Source organism: Ictidomys tridecemlineatus, chromosome 6, assembly GCF_052094955.1.
Source record: "Ictidomys tridecemlineatus isolate mIctTri1 chromosome 6, mIctTri1.hap1, whole genome shotgun sequence".
In the NCBI taxonomy this organism is placed as follows: Eukaryota; Metazoa; Chordata; class Mammalia; order Rodentia; family Sciuridae; genus Ictidomys; species Ictidomys tridecemlineatus.
Window position 1 is genome coordinate 162725551 of NC_135482.1, and position 19503 is coordinate 162745053.

At 36.3% G+C, this 19503-nt stretch overlaps 1 protein-coding gene across 6 annotated transcripts in view; it reads left to right on the top strand.

The window, feature by feature from the left end:
* Cdadc1 (cytidine and dCMP deaminase domain containing 1) overlaps positions 1–19503 on the top strand; it is a 60415-nt gene that overhangs the window by 13881 nt on the left and 27031 nt on the right. For all 6 annotated transcript variants that reach the window (XR_013423382.1, XR_005732114.2, XM_078016021.1 and 3 more), the window contains exons 3-6: positions 349–423; positions 4470–4647; positions 10301–10870; positions 15703–15752. Coding sequence is in view for 4 of the 6 variants with exons in the window: in XM_078016021.1 (XP_077872147.1) it covers positions 349–423; positions 4470–4647; positions 10301–10870; positions 15703–15752 (873 nt within the window). In the remaining 2 variants the exon portion in view is untranslated. The remainder of the gene's footprint in view (positions 1–348; positions 424–4469; positions 4648–10300; positions 10871–15702; positions 15753–19503) is intronic.

The following is a 19503-nucleotide window of genomic DNA, read 5'->3' on the forward strand; positions in this document are numbered from 1 at the left end:
CTCTAATGACCTACCTCTATTCCAACTTAGTCATTCATAGCCATGGGCCACCCTTTGGACTTTTCCATTGCTCAAAAGTGCCTCAATTCTGAAATCTTAAACTATAATTTTTTTCTTTCTAGTCACAATTTCTAATATTATATAAAAATAGCCAGGGGAGATTATATAGGCCTTATTTACTATGTTAAGTGTAGTCTGGATTTGATCCTGAACAAAGTGAGAAGTCAGTGCAGAGTTTCATCAAAGAGAAAACAAATGAATGGTCTAAGGTCAAGGAAACTACCTTTTAAATATGGAAATATTGGATTAATCATATTAATTTTTCCCTCTTAATCTGATTTTAAATAGGAAAATGAAGAAGACAAATGTGGACCCTTAGGAGATGATAAAGAGATGGCCAGAGAATCTACTGACAAAAAACAGGTAAACCATTACCATTGTTACAAAAAAAAATTGTTCATAATAACAAAACAAAAGGAATAATATAAAGAAGGATAAAAGACCCTCTAACACCCAAGTTTGCCATTTCTACTTCCAAGGGGGTTTCTTAATACTCTTCTAAAAATATGTACATATACAAACCTATATGTCTGTCCTATTTTTAAAAAGTCAAATTTGTGATATGCTTCTATATCTTGCTTTTTTAAATTTTTCAAATGTAACTCTTAATACCGTCTAACATTAATTCATAGAAATATGTTGAAAAACATTCTATGGTTCTCTCAAGTACATATATATCTTGGTGGTTGTGTCAAAAATGCAAGGCATCGATTGCTCTTTATGTAGATCATTTCTTAGAGTTGTGTTTGCAGCAAGCAAAATTGAGGGTTTAGGTAATGTCCCTCTCAGGGGCAAAGAGCAGATCGGATTACTGTTGGCTGTAAAACATCAGAATCCCCAGGCTCAGTGTCCCCATCTTATAACACAAACTGGCAACTGTCTGCATCACCTCCCATGGGACTTGAGGGCAAGATACCATCACAAATAAGATGCTCATACTGCAGTATTGTGAATAGTAAAATCCTTTCTTTCTGACCCAAGAGTTTCATGTCTTCTAAGAGTATATATGAAAAAATAATAGGTTAACATATTAGTTGGTAAGCAGATTAAAATCAAAGGCTAGACTTGAAACATAAACCTTGTTCTTTCTAGTATTTCTTAGTATTTTCTTTTTACTTTATTTTTAAGTTTCCCAGAGATTCTGATTCATTGGTGTGGAATAGAGACTAAGCATGTATATGCTGAAAAGAATTACCTGGGTGATTCCGGTGTACATTCTGGAAAAGATTTCCCAATTTGTTCTTTGAGTGAGTCTCTAAAATACCCAAAAAGAATATAGAAATAATTTCTCAGAATATTTAGATGTTTGAGAAACATAAAGGAAAAAATAGTGAATCACTGTTTTAAGTAAATGTAGTAAATATATAAAACAGACTGTCCTCTTTTGCCCATGTTTTAATGTAAAACTCTGTGACTAGGATTACATAGACGACTTGCCAAGATGTTAGTGAAGTGAAGCAAAATCAAGATCCAGAACAGTGATTCACTGAAAAGATTTAGTCTTCTGGGAGTTGCAGTAAGTGGAAGTGCCCAAATGGAATGCAACTTAGGCTTTTATTTGTTTTGTTTTTGTTAAGTTTGGGATGGAAAAATCTTTGCCTCAAACTTGAATATTTTGGCCTCAACTAGAAGCAAAATGAAATATATATTCATTCCTCCTGGAGGTACAAAGAATTCTAGGTGGGGGGGGGCGGTGGTAAACTTGGCAGAAAAGATTGTTCTGATAAAAAATAACTTGATGAATATGCTTCCCTTTACTTAAGTAACAATTTTTAAAAACATCTTTGGTGGTCAGAATTTCTAGTTTTATTTCTGTCTAATTAACTACTTGACAATTTAAAGTTAACATCATTCAATTCAGTTGCAGCCACTCCCACTGATTGTGTTAATTTGGTTAAACAACATGGGCTCTGCTACCAAGAACTGGGGGGCAGTACTGGGGCACTTTACCACTGAACTGCATCCCCAGCCCTTTTAGTTTTTTGAGACAGGATCTCACTAAGTTGCTAAGGCTGGCTTTGAATTTGCAAGTCTCCTTCCTCAGCCTCCTGAGTAGCTAGAATTACAGGCATGGGACACCATGCCTGGTTAGTGCTAAGATTTTTTAATAAGGCATCATCAGTTGTTTTCTAAAGTGACCAGTTTTTTTTTTGTTTTTTTTTTTAAAGAGAGAGTGAGAGAGGGAGAGAGAGAAAGAGAGAATTTTAATATTTATTTTTTAGTTATTGGCGGACACAACATCCTCGTTTGTATGTGGTGCTGAGAATCGAACCCGGGCTGCATGCACGCCAGGCGAGCGCGCTACCGCTTGAGCCACATCCGCAGCCCCTAAAGTGACCAGTTTTTAAACAAACTTGATGGAAGTATTCAGAAGTAGACGATAACATACTTTGTATATAAGGAACATAAGATTCTAAAATAATATGGAAAGGTAAATTTGAAGCTCATTTTAAAAGCTAATACAGACAAATCTTTCATATTTTAGGTGTATTCTTAGATGTAGGTTTTATAAATGTCTTTGTAGTTTAGGAGATGGTTGGTTAGCTCAGAAAGGGAATTTCATGAAATCTCTATTCCTTTTTTCCAGGCATTTCACAAAATATCCTTCCTAATTCCGAACGTTTATACTAATAAATCAACTGACACTTGACTGTTTTATTTTATAGTACTTTGGTCTTGTCCTTAAAGTGATTTCAAATATGTTCTGATAGGGAATCAATATAGAGTAAAATCCTTTTGGAAGGAGGTGGGGAATAAGGGACACCCTATCGTCAGCCCAAGTTCCTCTCATGTCATGACTATATTTCCAAACCCAAGGATCAAGTTTACATTCCTTACTATAGAATTGTCTTTATTTTTGTTTTGCTGTGAAAACAACATAGACTACTTTGTGCCTTAGGTAGGACTGATTTTGTTTTTTACTTCTCTGTTTTATCTGATTTTTTTTTTTTTTTTGTACTGATGAGGATTGAACCCATATCCTTATACCTGCTGGGCAAATGCTCTGCAACTGAACTACATGTACCTTAGCATGCCTCACTGCCACCTTTATTCTTTTTTATTTTGAGGTGGGATCTCCCTGAGTTGCTCAGTCCAGTCTTGAACTTGAGATCTTCCTTCCTCAGTCTCCTATGTAGCTGGGGTTATAGGCACGCACCACCTTGACTAGCTGTTTTATTTAATATTTTATCTAATATTAGTATTATTACATGAGTTTCTTTTTCACTGATATTTTCATAAGTCAGGGTACTTTAGATTCTAAGTAGCAGAAAGTCTTCACTCAAAGAGTCTCATTAGAACTCTAGAACCCTAGGTAGTGTCCAGCCTGCACGGCTTAATTCAGGTCAGCCCAGTCCCCTCTGGAATACTGCCAAGGAACTCACTTTGGCTGTCAGTTCTCTTTCCTGACACCTGACAGTATGACTTTTGTTTGTGTGTTATAACTTACCTATATAATTATAGTGAGGGACCCAGATACATGAGTCTAGACTGTCGTAGTGTTGAAAAATCTTCAGCCAGTTTTTAGGATGTTGAGAATTTTCTTTTTTTTCAGTGATGACCTCTCTTTCATTCTGCTTTTTACTATCTGTGAATTCTTTTGGAAAGTTCTCTGGGCTTGATTTATCCATGTGTAAAATGAGAGGGGTTTCCAAATCTTTCCTTTTTAACAACTGGAAGCTTAATACCCAATAGTCCTAGACTGGATAGTGTAAAAACCAAGTGAAACCAACTTGGTTCCTGCCCTTTACTAGGTTAAATTGTATTCATCTTTCACTAGAATAAAATAGTGATAATTTGCAAATTTAATTGTTTGATTAGTAGAGCCTCAGTTTTAAAAATTTCTGATCTAAAGTAAACACAAAATTTCAGAAATTGTTTTGGACCTAATGCAAAATGTACTTTTGTACAAACTATGTTCAGATAAAGAACTAATCAAAATTTTCATTTTATTAATAAATCAAGTATTATGACAATCATGAGTTATAATTAATAACTTCTTGCCGCAGTCTGGCCGGGCACAAAATCACGAGCCACTCACAGCCTTGTAGATTCAAACAGCAATTCTTTATTTCAGAACTCTCACCAGCACTCTACACACACGTTCTGGGAAAATACACCCTCCACCGGGCTCTGCGTACCAAATACCCTCTGAATCCCCACAACCAAGCAGCAGGATACACCCTAAACCCGGATCCGCCCTAATCCCTGAGCAAGGTCACCTTTCAAATCAAAACTCTCAAACATTCATGCAATGTCACTGCAAATGACCTGGGTCCAAGGCAAGCCCATTTCCACAATGGAGAGTCCTCCCTCTAAGCAACATTGGGTAGCCTGACAAGGAAATTGCCATGCATCATTCCTACTTGGCTATGGCTCTCAGCAACTTCTTATTTTGTATCTCACTGTAGGTGAAGAAAACTGGTCTCGTGGTGGTGAAAAACATGAAAATTGTTGGTCTCCATTGTTCTAGTGAAGATCTACATGCTGGGCAAATTGCTCTTATTAAACATGGGTCAAGGCTGAAAAACTGTGATCTTTATTTTTCCAGAAAACCATGTTCTGCTTGTTTGAAAATGATTGTAAATGGTAAGTGCAGATAAGGCTTTGTTGGGGATTAGGAATAGATCTGAGAGCAAACAAGGGAACAAATTGCCTAAATCTCACAGAGATCATTTGGAAATACTGATGTATGTCTGAAGACAGTTTGAGACACTGTGCAAAGAGTCAGAAAACAAAGATGCTGTCCTCAACTCTGTCCACTAGTCAGCCTAATGACCCTCAGTGAATTAGTAGACTAGTGCTACTATCTCTAAGAAACCCTAAGATCTCAGTGGTTTAATATATTAGACATCACTCCTGTCATAGCCTGCCAAGGTCTCGGCTTGGCACCAGAATCACGAGCCACCACACACCTTTGCAGGTTCAAACAGCAATTCTTTATTCCCGCTCTCACACCGCCTCCACACAGGTCCAGGGGCAATCCCGTTCTGCCGTCTCCCACACAAACCACCTACCCACGAGGCTCTCTCCAAATCCCATTTTAATCTCACGAGAACTCAACGGGAACAAGCAGCAGGAACACCCTAATCCCAGCAATAATCTTCAACTTCCAACTTCCCTAAAACCCATTATCTTAAACTGGCAACGCCTTAAACTCAAGGAGCCGGTTACTTCCTCAAACCTGATCAGCTCTAAACCCGGATCTGCCTTGGTCCTTGAGCAAGGTCACCTTATTAAAGTATGCATGCAATGTCCCATCGAATGTCCTCTAAGCAGCATGGGGTACACTTGGCAAGGAAATTTCGATGCGTCATTCCTACTTGGTAATGGCCCTCAGCATCTCCCCCCTTCTGATTAATTAAACAACAAGCAATGTGGCTTAGGACCATGCCTGGTAGGTTGTCCAATTCAACATGTGGTTCTTACCCATCATGGGAGAACTGACCTTTACACGTCAGTTTCCTGTCTTAGGTTGAATCCACTGCAATCAGATCAACCCGTCGCTGACTACCGGTCCAGCATTCAGCCATGCTTGTGGATAGGCCTAAGCACCAGTGGGGGGGTGAGGTTCTTGCCTCACCTCTGTTGGCCCCCAAATTTAACCTTGGTGCCCAGGTGTTGCTGAGCAACAGGCAGCTTTTCTCTGTGTAGTTGATTCACAGGTCTAGGCATCTTCCATCTTACTACTGTTGTCATACCTGGGGCTTTGAGTCCTCTGAAGCCAGAAGAGGAAGGAAAGAGTGGAGAAGGCATAATTGCTTTTAAAAGCACAGGCCTCAGGAATGTCTGGGGGTACAACTTAGTTGTGTAATGTTTGCACAGTATGCACAAGACTCAGTTCAATCCCCAGCGCCACCAAAATGAAAAAAAAAAAAAGTTTTAAAAACAAATAACTAATATGGCTCCTAATCCTTTCCCTCAGGGTGTTACTTGGAGACCAAAATAACAATTTAGTGAATACATCATGTAGTGTCCAATGATTGATATATGCTGTAAGTGATAAAATGATCTCAGAGGTGAAAATGATCCCTGTAGGTTGTCATGTTATGAAAGTTTGGGGCTTAAACTGGATCCTGATAGGTCACTCATACAGGAAGGGGAACTCATGGGTGGTCAGGAACAGCAGTCTTTGTAGCATCACTCAGTTGTAAGAAGAAAAGTCCAGTATTTGAAATGAAAGATTATTCCTAAGAAAATAGTGACAGATGGCTTATAATGGTAAATTGGGACTTTAGTGGAGAACCTTGAAAAATTACATAGCCTCTGAGCTTTATCTTATGGGACAGAATTCCAGGACCTGTTTTTTAACTGTTTTTATGTACATCCAAGTCTTATAAATACTGATCAGATCTATGTTGAGGTTGGTGCCTTGAACGACACAAGGAAAAACTTCCAGGAGAAAGGTCATGTGGTTAGGAGCTTCCTGGCCTGCAACAAGTATTGCAAGCCTTCAGGTATGTTAAGAGTGACTCTGTAGTCTCTCCACTGTAGTTCCTAATAGAGAAGATAGGTGTCACAGTAGTCATGGCTTTTTTTCCTCCTTTGCCCAGTTAACCAGGCAAATTGGACATTCATTTAATCATTTATGTTCAGTTGACTTCCCATTATAGATGATATGCAGCTGTTAAAGGTTTTTGAGCAAGATGAAACATGATTAAATTTTTGTTGTTTTTACAGAATTGGATCAGGGAGAAGTTAGCTTGCTTAGCCGACTGATTAGTTCAGATGGTGACATTGATATAGAAAGGAAAGAATATGAAAGAACCAAAATATGTTGACTGATGTGTTCTAGAGTCAAGGGAGAAGAATGAATAAAAGAACTGCCTGTGCTCAAAGCACCCCTGATCACCTCAGAGCTAAGGCTTAGAATTGCAGGGGAGTGCGAGTCACTCACTACAGCTTCAGTCTGCCAAGAGAGAGAATAAAGTGTGGAAAAAGACCTAGGATGCATTTATGCTGGTGATAGACCTATAAGTAAATAAAATTGCTCTGTTGGTTTAAGTTTACATATTAGTTATCTTGGGAAGGTGGCATGGTTGAACTTATGCTGTAGCTGAACTCCTTTAGTTCCTATCACTGTTACTTCCGGTTAAACCAAAGCAGTCATTTCCTAGCATGGTGATTCTCCTGATGGTCTACAAGATCAACATGTTTTCACAGTAATGCTACATTCACACTAAAGTGACCAAAACAGTGGTGAGTAAAACCACTGTTGCTATAGACGAAGCAAACTGCCCTAGCAGTCCTTATGCTCTTCACTGCACAAAGAAATAGTTTCACACAAGAAGGGCTTTTATGAAACAGTAAGAGTCATTAATTTCATTAAATTCTAATCCTGAATACACATCTTTTTAATATTCTGTGTAAGGAAAAAGGACTTTGTTATAAAATACTTTTATTACAAACCTAATGTGAAGGTTGCCTTAAGGAAAACCACTTATGTGACTGTTTTGAGTTGCAAACTAAAATGATTCACTTTTTTCATGAAACACCATAATTTGACAGACTATGGTTATTAGCTATTTTGCCTCAAAAATGAAGTGAACCTGTCACTTTCAGGAAACAATTGACATTATTTGCTGCTAATCATAAAATTTGAGCATTCAAAGTGAAAATTAGAATTTTGGAAAACCATATCCACCATTTTGAGCTTGACAACTTCCTGATATTTATACTCTTATGATGAGATTGGTGGTGATATAATGGACTTTTTTTGAGTATTGTAAAATCAATATCACATTTTCCAAATGACCAGTGCACAAAACTACAGAATCATGCATGAGTAAAACAGCCATTCTAAGTACAAGACAGATCAGGGTATAGATACAAAAAGTTTGTTGATATGGTTTCAGATTTCACATTCTAATCTTTTTTTTTTTTTTTGGTGGTGGTGATGGTGCAGGCATCAGGGATTGAACCCAGGGCCACCTAACCACTGAGCCACATCCCTACTCTTTATATATTTTTTAATTTTGAGACAGGGTCACACTAAGTTGCATAGAACCTCACAAAGTTACTGAGGCTAGCTTTGAACTCACAATCCTCCTGCCTCAGCCTCTTAAGCCATTACCTGGGATTATAGGCATGGGTCACAGTGCCTGGTTTGTAACTAGTCTTTAAGAAACTATTTCTTGTCAGATATTTACAATAGTGTCAAAAAAGAATGTTTACAATTATCTAACATGGCTGTTCAAATACTACTTTTTCAACTGCATGTCTGTATGAGGCAGAATAATTTTAATATACTTCAGTGTAAACAACCTGTTGGCAACAGATTGAAAGCAGAAGTGAATTTGAGAATCCAGCTGTCTTTCTATTAAGCCAAATACTAAATACATTTGTAAAAATTCAATGCCGGGCTGGGAATGTGGCTCAAGCGGTAGCGTGCTCACCTGACATGCATGTGGCCCAGGTTTGATCCTCAGCACCATATACAAACAAAGATGTTGTGTCTGCCGAAAACTAAAGAAAATAAATATTAAAAATTCTCTCTCTCTCTCTTAAAAAAAAAATTCAATGCCATTTTTCTCACTAACTTTGGTTAACTTGGAAAATAGTTTCTTATCATAAAACTGTTATGTATATTAATGACTCTTTTTGTTATTTTAAATGAATTAATAAGTATTTTTTAATTTTTAATAAAATAAATATCAAAAGATGCTATCCATACAAACAAAAACTTTTTGGGGTTCTCAATAAAGGGATCCTAAGATAAAAAATTTGAGAACCTCTGCTATAGCACTTACCAGTAGTATTTGAACATTTTAAAGGTGATTCATCTTCCCTTCTTGGATTGGGATTACTAGGAGCAACTAAGATTCATAGAGGAACGTTTTACCATCGCTGCTAGTCAGGAAATGGATTATGAGAACTTGAACAGGGATGAAATGCAGCAAGGGGAAAGACTGTATCTGAGCTGTGAGGCCTTTGAAATTGCTTTGCAGCTCAAACCACAGTGAGTTAGGAATAGCAGAGAATAGGCAGAAATACACATCAGTTTACTTTTTAGCTCATCTATTACGTTGAAAGATGGGACACCAGAGGGCTATCTGTCTATTCACTTCTGGGCACAATCATAAAAAAAAGTCTCTCCAAGCTGAAATTACATGAGACTACCAGCAAGAAAAAAGTCTTTGTTGTAAACTATTTGTTAATTGACAAATATTTGGGTATTTGTGTATAAGGTACCTTCATTGTTCAAGTTCAGATACAAATTAAAATATTTTTTCATATGTTTGTTATCTAGTTATATTTTTCTCTTTTGTAAATTTTTCATATCTTTTGTCTCTCTCGAGATCTCATTCTTTTTGTCAATTCATATGTACTCTCAATGATTTAAAGTCTTTTCTGTGTATTAAAGATTACCAATCTTTCCTCTGCCTCATTGATTGAAAAATGTTCCTTTATTTTCTTGTTTTGTCTTCAGTGTTGTGGCTTAAATGAATTAATATTGCTGACACACCACTACTCTAGCATCACATAAGTAATTTTCATGTTCTGAATTCTATGTGGACACTTTTTTATAACTATGAGGAATATATGATTTGTTTAACCATTCCCTATGTTGGTTGTCTATTATTTTTAATGTTTTAAAGAATGCTGCATTAACTGTGTATACATGAATTTTTCTTTCCAGAAGAATTCTGAGTCCAAGACAGAATCATTTGTAATGCATTGATGAATTGTTGATTTCTAAATACAAAACTTTAGACATGACCAAATGCTATTTGTAACATTTCTAAAAGCAGCCATGGCACTGTGGAAGGTGCTGGTATACAGTCCCAGTGCTGGGCTTTGGGACCATACTCAGCAAAACCAGTGAATCCACAAATCCTTCCCCTGGGCTCTGTTTGGGGTCAATTAGCTTTGTCTCAAAAAGGCAAAAGTGTAAATATTTTAAGTTTATAGGCAATGACATATCTGTCACAGCTACTCAACTCTGCCATGCAAAGGCAGCTAAAGATTGTATAAATGAATCAATGTGTCTAATTTTGTGTTATGATATAGTCTTGTGTTTTTTCAAATTAGTTAACCTGTGAGCTGTACAAAAATTCGCAATGGACTAGATTTGGCCTATGGATAATTATTTGCCAAACCTCAGATGGATTAATAGGTGACTTCATGATAGACATTTATTGTATTGGGCCCTCTTGTTCTACTGCATTGCTAGGATGGGTTTATCAAGAAAATGTATATTCAGCATGTATCAGATAATTATCTTTCATATTTTGTATTTCAGCTGGAGTTAATCGAATTTCATATTGGCCTGCTGATCCAGAAATAAGTTTGCTTACTGAGGCTTCTAGTTCTGAAGATGCAAAGTTAGATGCCAAAGCTGTGGAAAGACTGAAGTCAAACAGTCGGGCCCATGTGTGTGTCTTACTTCAACCTTTGGTGTGTTATATGGTGCAGTTTGTAGAGGAGACTTCCTACAAATGTGACTTTATTCAAAAAATTACAAAGACAGTACCAGATGCTAACATTGACTTTTATTCTGAATGTAAACAAGAACGAATAAAAGAATATGAAATGATATTTTTGATTTCAAATGAAGAAATGCATAAGCAAATCCTGATGACTATAGGTCTGGAGAACCTGTGTGAAAATCCCTACTTTAGCAATCTGAGGCAAAACATGAAAGACCTTATCCTAATCTTGGCCACAGTAGCTTCCAGTGTGCCCAGCTTTAAACACTTTGGATTTTATTGTAGTAATCCAGAACAGATTAATGAAATTCACAATCAAAGTTTGCCACAAGAAATTGCAAGGCACTGCATGGTTCAGGCCAGGTTATTGGCATATCGGACTGGTGAGTTAAATGCTTAGTTCATAAATTGGGGCAAATTGGTTTGGTTGTATTTGTCTCAGAATTAAAGTGGTATGCATCTTATCTATGGCAGAGTTCATTTGCTCCTAGATATTAAAGTTTGGCTGTTCATGCTGAAGTTTGTGAGACTCTTGTGTAGGCAACTCTTCCTATGAGCAGTTTGGGACATCCTTGTGGCCCTTTATTCAGCACTACATTTATAATTCAGGACCAAATTATCTAATTCGTCTTTCTCCTTGCATTTATGATTTCTGTTTGTCAAGCCTTCCACTAAAAATGGGACAAAGAGAAAACTAAAATCACTCTTGTTAACTCTTCAATATTGTTTGTATTGAGTATTTGATGAAAACTTGGAAATCTGTAAAATTAAAAATATGAATTCAAAATAACTAATACAATGAAAGTAAAGGAATGTTGGTTATTGCAGATTTTCTCAGTTGCCGGTATGTCTTTAATCAGAAAACTGAGAAATTAAACATTTTTACTTTATTATGTTGTGTGTGTGGAGAAGGAAAATATTACTTGAGAATATTCTTTATTGTGATAAAATGTATCTGTATTTCCGATTATGGAGCAGTATTTTCAAGAATTACTAGATGTAGTATTTTTTGAAAGAGAATCATGACCACTTTAAAAAATGCAACTTGAAAATAAGTGGGAAAAATGCAGGCAGGGAGAACAGTAGAGTAAGATTAGTTTGTGGAGTGGACTATAATAGGAATTTTAAATTATCCCAGAAAGGAGAAAAGAAGGAAAATCAGAAAAGGTCCATGCCAATGCTATTGGTCAGATTGAAATAAATTCAGTAGAATGGAGGAACTCAACTGACAGCATGTTTTGCAGAATCACCACAGAAACTTTAATAAAAAGTACAGATGCTCAAACTCCTCCCCAGACCCTGTTCAACAATTGCTCTAACCAAGTGTGACTTAGATCTATTTTTAAAAACTTCTTCAAGGAGCCAGGGATGGTGGCACACTCCTGTAATCCCAACTACTTGGGAGGCTGAGGCAGGAGGATCATAAGTTCAAGGCTAGTCTGGGCAACTTGGCAAGATGCTGTCTCAAAGTTTTAAAAAAGAATAAAAAGTGCTGTGTGTGTAGCTTAAGAGTAAAGTGCCTCTGGGTTCAATAGACCAGTCCAAAAAAAAGACATGATGAAAATGAATTCCAAAACCTCTGAAGTTCTAAAACAAATTGCAAATAGGGGTTTAATAATTTCTTTTTAAATGATTAATAATGAGGATCCACAGAGGTGTTGTTAAATGAATGCTTCTTGGATATTAGAGTAGCAAAAAGTGACAAAATGTGTTCAGACTCATGGGGGGAAAGAGTAAAAGGCATCTCATGTTATCTACCTGGTTTAAGTGTTGAGTTGTGATCTCCTTTTGTGTCCTAGAAAAAGTGTTTTCCAAAACCATTTTTATATGGATGAAAACTTATCCTATTGGAAAACACACGTAGTAAAAAATATTCTCTTGATGTAATTGATCTTTACAAGGCAGCAGAGCTGCATGCTGATGAAAAAAATCACATCTCTCCCTCTCCTAACAAGGTTTAGTCTATCCCCAGACTGAACAGAAAATGTGGATCCTGAGATTAAAAAAACATAACAAGAAAAAAAAATGTTGATAGGAAAAGTAGACTCTTAAAATGAAGAATTTCTGTTTTCATTTTTTACTTCTGATTTATGTACATATTAATAGAACTTACCAGTCAAGATTTTGTTTTTGCTCGCAAATATAATCTTATGTTTATAATATTGTCCACTTGCCTCAGAAATGAGCATAAAGCCATTGATTTATATCTTTTTTCCTCATGTTAAGGTCTAGGTCACGTAAAGGTCTAGGAAGAAACAAAATTTTGTTTATGCCCTAATCTCCTTTTCCTCCACACTGTAGAAGCCAGTCACCAGACATCCTCTAGACCTCAGTATCCCATTCATCTTCAGGGCACAGCACACATCTATGTCTTTCCTTAGTAAGCCTTCTGCCCAGTCAGCTGTGAGTTGCTGGAGGAACATTCACCATACTTGGAACACAGGCACTCAAAAAATGGAAGCCTTTGTTGTGGAATTCTTAATAGCAAAGAGGGAGGTGGAGGAAAGGCAAATAGATTGGGTCACAAGGGCCGAACTTCATTCACTGAATTTCTCTGCCCATTTTCTTACTTACAGAAGGGAATCAACTTTTATCTTTAGATGAAAATGAGATGGTGAATAAAAAGTGCTTAACATAAATTACTTAAATCTATTGTAGTATGATTTTGAAAGCCTGAGTACTTGAACTAGAGATGGGAAATTTTATTGGCATATCATAACTTTTAAAAAATTAGTTATAAGGCATCCTAGTTTTTTAATATAAAGTGGCACAAATTTTCTTTGTGCTTTTACTGAAAAAAGTAGGTATTAAGATATATATTTTAATTGGAAGGATTTTAACTTGTAAGAAATTGTAAGGGGAAGCCATAGTTTCACTCATCAGTCTGATAATGAACTTAGGTAAGTTTACAGATAATTCTTATTTTTTCTATGTAAGTATATCATCCAAACTACATTAGTCCTCTATGATTTTGACAAATACTATGGTTTTCATAATTAGTGTATATTTGTCTTAGGAATTTGAAACTCACCCTATGTGGAAGGAAACTAGATCCTAATATGTGTAGTTTCTTTCTTTTTTTAAAATATTTTTTTTAGTTGTAGTTGGACACAATACCTTTATTTTACTTACTTATTTTTATGTGGTGCTGAAGATCGAACCCAGTACCTCACACATGCTAGGCAAGGGCTCTACCGAGGAGCCACAACCCCAGCCCCCTAATATGTGCAATTTCTATTTTGGTTTTTTATTTTTTGTTTCACATTAATGGTTTTAAGAAGGACCACTTATTGCGAAAGTTTTTGTTCTGCAAGAGAATTAAAATTTTATGTTTATAACTTCTGCCACTTGATTTAGAAATGACCATAATATCACTAACATAGTATTCTTTTCCCTCTTAAACTATGCAGGTCAAGAAAATGACAATATTTTGTTTAAATCAAAATTTTCTTCATGGATCTTTCACCAGTATGTAGACATGCAGATATAAAAGTTCATAAAGATTTTATTTTTTATTAGAAGTTTGAACTTTTTGCACAGCAAGAACACTTCCATAAAATATATTTTCCATGATTAGAACATTAAAAAGACTAGAAGACACATTTGATTGTTGTGAGTAGATATTGTACTCACAATTATCAAAAACTACTTTTTTACTCAGTTACATCATCTATTAGAAGTAGTCATTTAGGAACTGAACAGACTGTTCTCAAAATAAGTACAAATGGCCAATAATTATATGAAAAAATTTTAGCATCTTTAGGGAAGTACAAATCCATCAGGGAAATGCAAATCAAAACTACATTGATGGTCTGAGGCTGTAGCTCAGTGGAAGAGCACTTGCGTAGTATGTGTGATGTACTGGGTTTGATCCTCAATACCACATAAAAATAAATAAATAAAATGAAGGTATCGTGTACATTTACAACTAAAAATATGTTAAAAAAATAAAACTACATTGAAATTCTATTTCATATCAGCACAGTATTGCACACCTGTAATCCCAGTGGCTCAGGGAGCTGAAGCAGAAGGATCACAAGTTCAATGCCAGCCTCAGCAATTTAGCAAGGCTCTAAGCAACTTAGCAAGACCTCATCTCAAAATGAGAAGTAAAAAGGACTGAGAGTGTAGCTTAGTAGTTAGTTTTGATACTGATTCAATACCCAGTATTCAAAAAAGAAATTCTCTTACTCTAGTTAGAATGGCAATCATCAAGAATACAAATAATAATAAATGGTAGTGAGGATATGGGAACTAGGAACAACTGTACGCTGTTGGTGGGAATTAAATTAGCATGGTCACTATAGAAATAAGGATGTAGATTTCTCAAAAAACTAAAATTAGAATTACCATATGATCCAATCATACCAAAATTCCTTAGTATATTCCAAAAGAATTAAAGTCAGCATATCATGGAGATACCTGTATACCTGTTTTTATCATGCACAATTCTGAATACCCAAGCTACAGATCTGCTTGGGTGCCTGTCAACATATGAATGGATAAAGAAAATGTGGTGTATATACACACATACACACACACACACACACACACACACACACACATATACAAATACATACAAAGGAGTAGTATTCAGCCATGAATTCATGTCATTCACAGGAAAATTGATGGGACTAGAGATCATCATGTTAAGCAAGAAAGACAAGTATAGCATGTTTTCTCTCATGTGGAATCTAGAAAAGAAAGCAACAAAAAGACAGCAATGTAGAAAGGAGAGACTTAGTTGAAGAGTGGGAGAGGGCGAGGTAAAGGCGGGTAACAGTAGAAATGAGCAAAATATGTTATATATAAATACAAATATGAAACCCAAGATTCTGTGCAATTAATATACACTAATAAAGAGAAGTAGTCATTTGGAAACTGGCCTGTTAGTGGAGAATCAATGAAGTTGTGCTTAGTTCTGGTTGTAGCTTTGAAGTGATCTGACTGGCCACTGCCATATTAGTGGTCTCCACATGTATATCATGTGTGACTCAGTGAGTAATAACCCAATCTATTTCTTTGCTACCTAGCTCCCATATTTCATACTTTGAAGTCTTTACTTTAATACTTCTCTGTAATTAGTAAAGATGTCAAGAATTGTTAGGATGATTATGAAGAATGTTTCAAAATATGTTTTTATTATTTTTGGAAAAGTGTATTTCTGAAATTAACAGTCATTGATTTTTACTGAGTTCAATGTCATATCTTTCAGAGGATCATAAAACAGGAGTTGGAGCAGTCATTTGGGCAGAAGGAAAATCTGTAAGTATGGAAATAAATCTTTAAATATTTAACCTGGATTTTGTTTAAACATAGTTCAGTCTTTAGTGCATTGCATTTTTGGTTTTGTTTTTGCTTTTGCTTTCTGAGACAGACTCTCACCATGTTTTCCTGATTGGCCTTGAATTCCTGAGCTCAAGCTTAGCCTTACCCTCCTGAGTATCTGGCACGACAGGCATGCATCACCGTGTCTGGCAGTGCACTACATTTTATTGACCTGTTGAGCTTAATATTTTTCTATTGGTGGATTGTGAAATTCTGTAAACATTTGCTCATTCCCTAAATAATTTTTCTAGACTCATTAATTTAACATTTATTAAACACTTTCTATAAGTTAAGCACTGTGTCACAGTGTACATCAGGGATTTAAAGATCACATTTTCTGCCTTTCTTGACCTCATAGCTAATGATGGAGACAGAGAGGTAAAAAAAGAGACTGGCATATATGTGTAATTATAATCAGTACTGTGAGAACATGGAGAAGGACCTTGACTATGCTTGGGGAAACGAGGGGAAATGAGAGAGATTCTTGGAGGTGGTAGCATGCTATTAGTCTTGAATGAGCAGGAGTTCATCAAACAGAAAAAGTTAGAAGGACCAGGAAGATAACATGCAAAGGTAGAGGGCTAGAAAGAGAAGATAGGAAAATGCAAGTGACCTGGGATCCAAAGTCCTTTCTAGAGTGGGCAGAAAATTGGACTGAACTATAAAGAATGTTGTAGACCATGTGAATATCTATAAATATTTATAAATAAATATTTATTCATTTTGAGTAGTACCGAGATTGAACTCAGTCGGCCATTGAGCCACATCCCCAGCCCTATTTTTTATTTAGAGACAGGGTCTCACTAAGTTACTTAGCACCTCCCTTTTGCTGAGGCTGGCTTTGAATACTGGATTCTTCTGCCTCAACCTCCTGAGCTGCTGGGATTACAGGTGTGCACCACCGTGCCTGGTGTCTGTGAACTTTAGAACTTTAGTGCATCCCCTAGAACAATACTTATCAGTAGAAATGAAATGTAAGCCACATATGTATCTTGAAATTTTCTAGGGAGTGGTGAATTTTAAAAATAGGTGAATTAAGGTAAACAGGCAAAGAAAAGAAATAGATGTAAGGTGAAGAATATATTTTATTGGAAACAATCTAAATGTCCATCTACTGATGACTGGATAAAGAAAATGTAGTATATACACACAATGTAATACTATTCATCCATAGAATGAAATTCTCATTTTCAGCAACATGGATGGAACTGGAGATTATTATGTTAAGTGAAATAAACCAGGCACAGAAAGATAAGTACTGCATGAATTCACTTATATGTGGAATGTTGATCTCATAGAAGTTTAGAGTATAATGGTGGTTATTAGAGACTGGGAGGGGAAAGATGGTGGAAGCAATGGGGAAAGGTTGCTCAATGGGTAATAAGTTACAGTTAGATGGGAGCAGGAAGTTTTGGTGTGCTGATGCACAGCAGGAGGGTGACTTTAGGTAGCAATAATATACTGTGTGTCGGGCTGGGGATGTGGCTCAAGCGGTAGTGCGCTCGCCTGGCATGCGTGCAGCCCGGGTTCAATCCTCAGCACCACATACCAACAAAGATGTTGTGTCCACCGAGAACTAAAAAATAAATATTAAAAATTCTCTCTCTCTCTCCTCTCTCACTCTCTCTTTTTAAAAAAATAATAATATACTGAGTGTTTCAAAAAGCTAGAAGAAAGGAGTTTGAATGTTTTGTTTTGTTTTGTTTTTTTGTACTGGAGATTGAAACCATGGGTGCTTGACCACTGAGCCACATCCCCACCCTTTTCATTTTTAATTTTGAAGCAGAGTCTCACTAAGTTCCTTAGGGCCTTGCTAAATTGCTGAGGCTGGCTTTGAACTCACAATCCTTCTGCCTCAGCCTCCCTAGCCACTGGGATTATAGGCATGTGCCACCATGCCCTGAAGGGAGTTTGAATATTTTCATCATAAAAAATGTTAGACATTTAATACATATCTGTAATCCTAGCAGCTCAGAGGCTGAGGCAGGAGGATCATGAGGTCAAAGCCAGCCTTAGCAAAAGTGAGCTGCTAAGCAACTCAGTGAGACCCTGTCTCTAAATAAAATACAAAATAGGGCTGGGGATGTGGTTCAGTGGCTGAGAGCCCCTGAGTTCAATCCCTGGTACTCAAAAAAAAAAAAAAAAAGTTAGATATTTAAAGTGATAGATATGTTTAATCTGATTTAAATATTACATAATATATACATGTATCAAAAATCACAATACCCCAGAAATGTTTATAAATTTGACTTTTATGTCAGTTTAAAATATTAAAAGACAAAATAAGGGGCTGTGGCTGGCTCACCGGTAGAGTGCTCGCCTAGCAATTACAAGGCCCTGGGTTCGATCCTCTCAGCACCACATAAAAATAAATAAATGAAATAAAGGTATTGTGTCCAACTACAACTAAAAAATAAATATTGAAAAAAATAAAATAAAAATAAATAATATATTTAATTTAATATGTCCAAAGACATTATTTTAACATATAATCAATATAAAAATTACTAATAAGCCAGGTGGTTCACACCTTTAATCCCAGTGTCTCTGGAGGCTGAAACAGGAGGATCAATAGTTCAAAGCCAGCCCCAACAACAGCAAGGTGATAAGCAACTCAGTGAGACCCTGTCTGTAAATAAAATATAAAATAGGCCTGGGGATGTGGCTCAGTGGTAGAGTGCCCCTGAGTTCAATCCCTAATACCTTAAAAAAAAATTACTAATAAAATCTGCATTTTCTTTCATTATTACATCTTAGAAATCTCTGTATTTTACACTTATAACACCTTTCAGTTTAGACTAACCACATGTAGTCAATGGCTACTATATTGGAACTTATAGTCCAATAATCTTTTAAGTGAGAAAATGATATGATCATATTTGCATTATAAAAGAATGAAGTAGAGTGAGACGGGAAATAGGGAGATAGATTAATATAAAAGAGATAATGAGGACTTGATATTATGGGGGGGTGGGTTAGGAGGGCCATGAAATTAGATTTATTTAGGAACTATATACAGCTGATTGAAATATTAGCCTGTTTTGCTTCAATGGACTTTACAAGCAATTTGACTATTTGCTCCAGTGTTTTCTAAGCCCTTCAAGGTCAACCTAGCCAACAAATCCAGTATCTTCCCTGCTAACCTGATCCTTCACCAATGGTTACCATTTCACTCCCTGGTCCTTCACACATATAAGTTAGTGCTATGGAGTCCATCTTCGAAGTACCTCTTAACTCTACTTATCTCAGCCAGAAATCCCAATAGCATTTTGTACAATTTGTAGGTAACATTCATCACACTTACAGTTGTGTCCCATCTTGTTTATCCTTTCCAGATTGTAAGATTCATGAGGGCAGGGACCTGTCTGCTTTACAGCTTTATCAGCAGCACCTCATACAGGTCCAGCCTATGGTTGAAACTCTCATTGTGTTATGTGAATGCTTTAGCAGCCTTTTAACTTAAACATCTGGTTCTCAACTGCTTTGTGGAGAATTTAAGTCCAGTTGTCTCTAGTGTAAGCAGGCTGCTTGGTGAAGTATAAAGACATGGGCTTGGAGTCAAGCAACCTGGGTTCAACTTCTGGTTGTTTTTATTAGCTCTGTAACCTCACATTAGTTATTTAATCTCATGGCCTCAGTTTCCTTATCTATAAAATTGGAATAATAACAATATTACTTTCTAGGTTTT